General features: G+C 36.9%; 1 protein-coding gene across 1 annotated transcript in view; it reads left to right on the top strand.

The window, feature by feature from the left end:
- Positions 1–7,246, top strand: part of LOC112926210 (uncharacterized) — an 82,800-nt gene that overhangs the window by 61,961 nt on the left and 13,593 nt on the right. The window contains exon 3 of the mRNA XM_026007189.2: positions 1,345–1,609. Within this exon, the coding sequence (XP_025862974.1) occupies positions 1,345–1,609 (265 nt within the window). The remainder of the gene's footprint in view (positions 1–1,344; positions 1,610–7,246) is intronic.

Here is a 7,246-nt window from a genome sequence, read left to right on the forward strand (position 1 = left end):
ATTTTAAATTTTATTTTTTTAAAAGATGTTATTTATTTATTCATATGAGACACAGAGAGAGACAGAGGCAGAGGCAGAGGGAGAAGCAGCCTCCCCACAGGGAGCCTGATGCGGAACTTGATCCCGAGATCTTGGGATCATGCCCTGAGCTGAAGGCAGATGCTCAACCACTGAGTCACCCAGGCACCCTTATATCCTTTTTTTAAAAAACTTAATGTAATTATGTAAGCTTTGCTCAGGTAATTCAAAATTATTTGCAAATATCATTGTTCATAGGTATCTTATCATGCAACCATGCTATAACTATAACCATCCCTCCATTATTGCATACTTAACTTGTTTCCAATGTTTCTCCATTATGGATTATACTATAATAAATATCTTGGTACCCAGAGATTCTTTTCCTCTTGAATTTAGGACTATTTCCTTCATATTTAATCTCAGGAATTCAATTACAGGGCAAAACATATGAACATCCTAAATGTCCACGATAAAATGTGACAAATTTATATCCAAAGAGTTGTATAATTTATAACCTCAGCAAAGGTGCATGAAGATGCTAAATTTATGACCACATTAAGTGCTACCACTTAAGACAATCTTTCCTTAGTTATATGGCTGAAAATAACATGGCATGACTTTGTTGTTTTAATTTGTACTTATTAGAGAGAATTGCATTGCATAAACTTAAGTCATTTATTTTTTCCTTTCTGTTGCTTGTCTCTTCACATCCCTACCGAAATGTCTACTGGGGACATTGTGTTTTTCTTATCAGTTTGACCTCTCTCTCTTTTAAAAATTTGTTTATTTATGTATGTATTTATTTATAATCTCTACACCCAACATGGGACTTTAACTCACAACCCAGGGATCAAGAGTCCAGCAGTCTGCTGACTGAGCCAACCAGGCACCCCTGTTCCTCTCATTTTAAACTCAAGAGTCTCCTCTCTCCCATTTAGAGACTTGGTAGTCACTTTTGTAGACTTTTAGAGTATCTTTAATAGTTTTTACTTTCTACTTTAAGTTCATTTAACTATCTAATCTGTGTGCAATCTTTTTCAAGCACGTATGAAGAAAAGGCCAGGTTTTCTCTTTTGTTCTAAACAACTGAAATGCATAAAGCTTCTTTGATCACATGTTAAACTTTCACATATCTTAAGGTCTAATTCTGAGCAATCTTATCTTCCATTAATCTGTCTCTTCTTATGCCAGGAATACTCTGCTTTAATTGCTATGATTTTGTAATGTGCTCCAACAACCAGTAAGGCTAGCTGCCATTCCCACTTGTAAGTTTTTATTTTTAAAGTTTTATTCTTATATCATCTCATCTGTCTGCTCTTTCAGATGATCACCACAAAAGGAAAAAACTGACACCTCTGAAAATTCACCAGCAGCCACAGAATAAGAAAAGGGGTATAACTACAAGTCATAAGCTTCAAAATGTGGCTATTGAGGAAAGAAACGAAACATTCTATCAGAGCAAAGCCTGGCTTCTAGTCCCACTGCAGCCTGCTACCCACCATGATGGTACTGAGGAGGGAGGGGATTGGACACTAATCCTGAGAATTCTCACTAATGCTGCCCAACCCAGAGAAAAACAGACTCAGAGGTAAGTAAGCAGCCCAAGGAAACACTCCTCAGAGTAAAGGCCCCAACTCCAGCTCTCACTGGATACAGGAAACCATCAGGAACACAGAGGTATCCTACCATGAGGACAGCACGCATGGCCAATTTGACAGATTAATTCCTGGTACCAGATATTTAACATCATTTCAGAAAAGAGACTAAAACCCAGATTACTTAACAAAGGGTGCATGCAGCCGCGGCAGAACGCTATTTCTACCCTTTCTGTCCTCAATCTCAGAAGAGTGGATAGAACCCAAAATTTTAGCTCCGCCCTGTAGCCTGAAGGTGAGACATGCATGTCAGGGATGGAGGTCACAGAGAACTCATCCTCACTGTCTCAGGGAGAGCTGAAGGTCTGGAAAGAGCTGCCCACATTCAACACGAACAAGCTACAATTAATCAGATATACTTTGGAAGAACAAAAAGAAACTGGTAAACATGCCAAGGAGGAGCCAAGGACCCAGGCTGGGGGAAAACAATATAAGCCGAGCAAAAAGTAAAAACAAAATAAGACTTCCCAAGAGTATGTGTTCTATGGAAGAGTGTGATGAAAACCTGAATAAAATAGGAGGGAGCTCAATGACAAAAGATAGAGCAACAGAACTTCCAGAACATTGTTAAGTAAGACTGGAAAAAGTGGTTGTCCTTGTTTTGCACCCAATTTTGATAAGGACATATTTGGTGTGCATTATTTATTATAGTGTAGACACTATTTCGAGCGTGTTATTCTTTATCATGTTAAGGAAATAGCATTCTATTTCTAATTCACAAAATGTTTCAGTAACCGATGGTTGAACGCTGACTCAACCTATTTCAGCTGGCATAAAGAAGCTATTTTGCAAGGTGCTTTTTTTCTTGCACCACACTTACAAAGAACCTCAGTGCAGTCCTCAGAACTTGTCCATATAAATGATGAGTGAGACATTTCATCATCTTTCCTTTTAACAACCAGACTTTCTGTCATACAGCAAATTTAATGACTCATTTTACAAAGGCAAGTTTTTCCACCATTAGTATTTACAGGATTGCTGACGTCAGGGATACAGGTTGTATAAACGCCCTATCCCCCAAACATCTTGAAACTAGAAAGATGGAAAAGCTGGTGGGATTGGGGTTCGTTCCTTCTGTAAATGTGAGCTTTGGAGTTCAGCAGCTCTGAGTATAAACCCCTGCCCTGCAATTTACTAGTCATGGCTTTGAACCACAATTTAGCTTTCAGAAAAAGCACCAATTTTCTCACGTAATGGTTGGGTCTATGATACTTAATTTACAGGGTGTTGCAAAAATTAAATAAAATGATGCATTTCAAGCAGGTACCTCAAAATGATTATTTATGCTATTATCATTGCTATTTTTTTAAAAAAATTATTACATGCCTGGCACATAATAGATATTCAGTAAATATTTATTGAGTGAATAAATGATCTCTATAAAAAATTCAGAGATAGGGCAGCCCCAGTGGCCCAGAGGTTTAGCGACGCCTTTGGCCCAGGGTGTGATCCTGGAGACCTGGGATCGAGGCCCATGTCGGGCTCCCTGTGGGGAGCCTGCTTCTCCCTCTGCCTATGTCTCTGCCTCTCTCTCTCTCTCTCTCTCTTTCTCTCTGTGTGTCTCTCATGAATAAATAAACAAAATTTTGAAAACTTCAGAGATGAAATAGAAAGTCTATGCCCACAGATTTGCCAGCTAGGAAATTCATTGCAAATAAAATAAATCTAAATAAAGCTGGACTTCTAAGTTTGATTTCATGGGGCCTAATGACTTTTTTATCTGAAAAAAATATTATTTTAAATTCCAGTCTTGTGACTTAATTCTGTTACTAAGTATTCTTCCTAAGTTGATCTCAGCCTGGTCCCTGAGCACACTCACAAACCAATTCTTGACCCCTTGTACTCTTTGGATGCAAGTAGTGGAAACTAACTCGAGCTAGTTTAAGTTAAAAGAGAAATTGTACAAAGATCTAGGAACTGGTGTCTCAGGGGACCCAAGGGCAGGGATATATCTGAGTGTTGAGAAGGAATGGAACCAAAAAGTGGCAAGATTTTGGAAGTAGAGTTCTCTTTCTCCTTCCTTTTGACTTTCAGTTCTATTTCTCTCCATTTCTTTCTCCAAGGTGAGTCTCTTCTCTCTCTGGACTGCACGGCAGAAGGTCACCTGTGAGTCTTGAATCTCTGTGTTTTGCATCCATCCTAACTCATATTCCTGGAAGGACTCTGGTTGGCTCAGCTTAGATAAAGCACTTACACTCATCCATTCAGTAGCCTCCAGGAGAAAGGGGTCAGAATGCACCATAGAATGGACCACCTTCACTGCTTGAAGTGAAGGGCCAGGGGTAACCCACCTTGAGTGGAGAAATAGCAGAACATCCACTAGGTGTCCCCAACACCTAGCACCTACCTCACACTGACCCTTAACATCTCGCAACCCTAACTCAAACCACAAACTGAACTGCACATTAACCTTATTCTTGGTCCAGGAATTCTGCTTACACTGAGCTTGTGACACACACATAACTGATAAAGTGAAGAGAGCTTGCTTCACTTACTTTTGGGAAAATGTGGTTTTTATATAATAGATTTTATTCAAAATCATGTTTACTTACTGTAAAATACCTGAGTGAAAACTAAAAAATTAAAAGAAAAAATCTAGTTCTTTCTAAATGTTCTTAAAAGCTTGGATATTTCCAAACATTCCTAAGTAAACCACTATATGTAGAATAAAATTTCTGAATTTGGAGGTAAATATTTCTGCTTTGGTCCCTGTTGCTGGAGTCACGCTGACTTCTTTAGTGTCTGCACATCATTTAAAGTATTCTTATCAACCACTCCATGTACAGTAAAATTCAGAGACTCGGGTTATAATCAAGACTTTACTTGGCCCCAAGGAATTTTTGGTACCTTCCAAGATTCTCCCTCTAACAAGAGTCTGTCTCAAGATTGGACTTTTTCTTTGACCTCTATCAACTTCAGAGTAAATTACATGCCTTCCTGGAGTTCCTGCAATCTCTCAATGCCTTCTCCTTTTCCTTCCTCAGGAGTATCATGGGACATAAGATATTCAGTGCCAGCCAAGATGCAATGAGTCAACAACAGTCTATCTTTCCCACTGATTACAACCAAAACTTCTAGGCAAAATGCAAAAAACAAATATCTAAAATACCCTAGTTATACACATGCATGGCAGACCCAAAGAAGTGTAGTAAAGCTTCAAGAACGGAACTACCAAAGTCCGAGGCTAAACTCAGAGCTGTGCATGTGATAGATAGACCCAAATACCATAGCAAAGGTTTGAAAACTGAACTGACATTGGAATCATAACCCACAAAAGGTGAGACACAACTTGTAGTCTGAACCTAAGCCAACTGATTACCTGCTAACAAAAGCAAACAAACAAACAAATCAACATTCTCTAGAGGATTTTAACAGAAGCCAGAATCTCATAATATAATATTAAAAATATTCTGGATACAAGTCAAAATTACTGAATGTATAAAGAACCAGAAAAATCTGACCAGAATTCAGAATAACTTGGAAGAAAAGATAATCAACAGATGACCCCAGTTAAATTACCAGACACAGACTTTATAATACCCACTGTAGCAATGAGGTAAAGATGAACATTCTTGAAATAAATGAGAGGATAGAGTTCTTAGCAGAGAAAGAAAAATAAATTTTAACCTAAATGGAAAATTTTAACTAGAAGATACAATATCTGGAATTCACAGTTCTACCAAATGCACTCAATAGCAGAATGGAGATGACAGAGGAAAGAAAACCTGAAGATAGATCAAGAGAAATAAGAAGATCAAAGAGAAAAAGATAGAAAAAAATTAGTGCAACCTTAGGTGCTTATCAATCTAACATTCATGTCATTGGGATCTCAGAAAAAGAGAAAGATTACTCAGAATATATATTTGAAGAAATAATGGCATAAAACATTCCATATTTGATGAAAAGCACCTATTTACAGTCTCAAGAAGCTCAATGAATCCCATCAGCTTAGGTTAAAAATATATATATACCCAGATATATCATAAACTATTCAAAGCCAAAGTAAAGAAAATACCTTAAAAGCACCTGGAAACAAAAGGTTACAAGTAAGGGAAACTATGACTACAGGCTTCTTATCAAAAACCTCAGAGCCTGAAGACAGAGAGAGAATATTTTTAAAGTGTTGGAAGAAAAAATAATAAATAAGTAATCATAAAAAGTCCTGGCTGGATCTGTCAGTAGAGCATGTGACTCTTGAGCTTAGTGTTGTGAGGTCAAGCCTCCATTGGATATAGAGATTACTTAAAAATAAAAAGTGCTGGGAGGAAAGAACTGCCAACTCGGAATTCTATAGCCAACAAAAATATCCTGCAAGAATGTAGGCAGGATAAAGGTATTCTCAGATGAGGGAAACTAAGAGAATTCATGACTTGCAGACTTGTTCTGAAAGAAATGGCAAGGAAAGTTCTTCAGGATGAGGGGAGACTATACCAGAGGGAAACATAAAACTTTAGGAATGAAGAAAGAACAAGAGAAATGATGAATATCATTTCAGCTAAATAGAGTATTTGGGGCCTCTTAAATTCTTTAAAATATGGAAGACTGTTTAAAGCAAAAATTATAGCATTATCTGTAATGTTTCAATGGATATAGATATAAGATACACAACAACCACAACATAAAAGGATCAGGACACAGAATCCTATTTGATTATAAGGCATGCATATTTTATTTGAAGTGGTAAAATATTAATTCTAAGTATACTCTGAAAAGTTAGGTATACACATTGAAATTCCTAGAGCAACTGCTAAAAAATACTAAAAATACCACAGCCAAAATCCAATAAATAAACTAAGATGAAATATTATGGAATATTCAAGTAATACAAAAGAGAATAAAATATATTTAAATATAAATGTGATATAAATAATAGAATATTATATAATATTTATATGAATATATTATAAAATATATAATACATGTAATATACAAAGTTCATATTAGTTGACTATGTTATCATTCAGGATTCCACTCAACAGTAGAAAAGTTTTTGGAGAGTCAAAAGTTATACACAGATTTTTGACTAGGTGTGTGCCCCTAAACCCCACATTGTTCAAGAGTCAACTATATAGATAGATTTAAAGCAACACAGTGGGAAAAGATATACGATGCAAACAGTAATCAAAGGAAAGTTAGACTGCCTATATAAACTTCAGACAAAGTAGGCTTCAGAATAAGGAAAATGACCAGGGATAGAGAAAGACATTAGGTAATGATGAAAGAGTAAAATCATTGAGAAGACATAATATTAAATGAGTATGTACTTAACAGGAGAACTCCAAAATACAGGAAGCAAAAGCTGGCAGAACTAAAAAAAAATAAATCCATACTTATGTTTGAAGATATGATGTGACCATGAAGATGTCATGGGACCATTAATCTTAAAATCTTGGCCACAATTCCTCTCAGGAGGGGCTATGCAGTTTGGGTCTCTCTGTTTCCACAAAGAATTGGCCATGCTCCAGAGAGCTTAAAGTGAGAGTGACTCCATGTCCAGTGCAGTGAAGATCCTCCCACCCCCACCCAGACGTGGGACTGTGAGCATGACCAGATATCAACCACTTGTTGAA

The sequence above is a fragment of the Vulpes vulpes genome, chromosome 3 (assembly GCF_048418805.1).
Source record: "Vulpes vulpes isolate BD-2025 chromosome 3, VulVul3, whole genome shotgun sequence".
NCBI lineage: Eukaryota > Metazoa > Chordata > Mammalia > Carnivora > Canidae > Vulpes > Vulpes vulpes.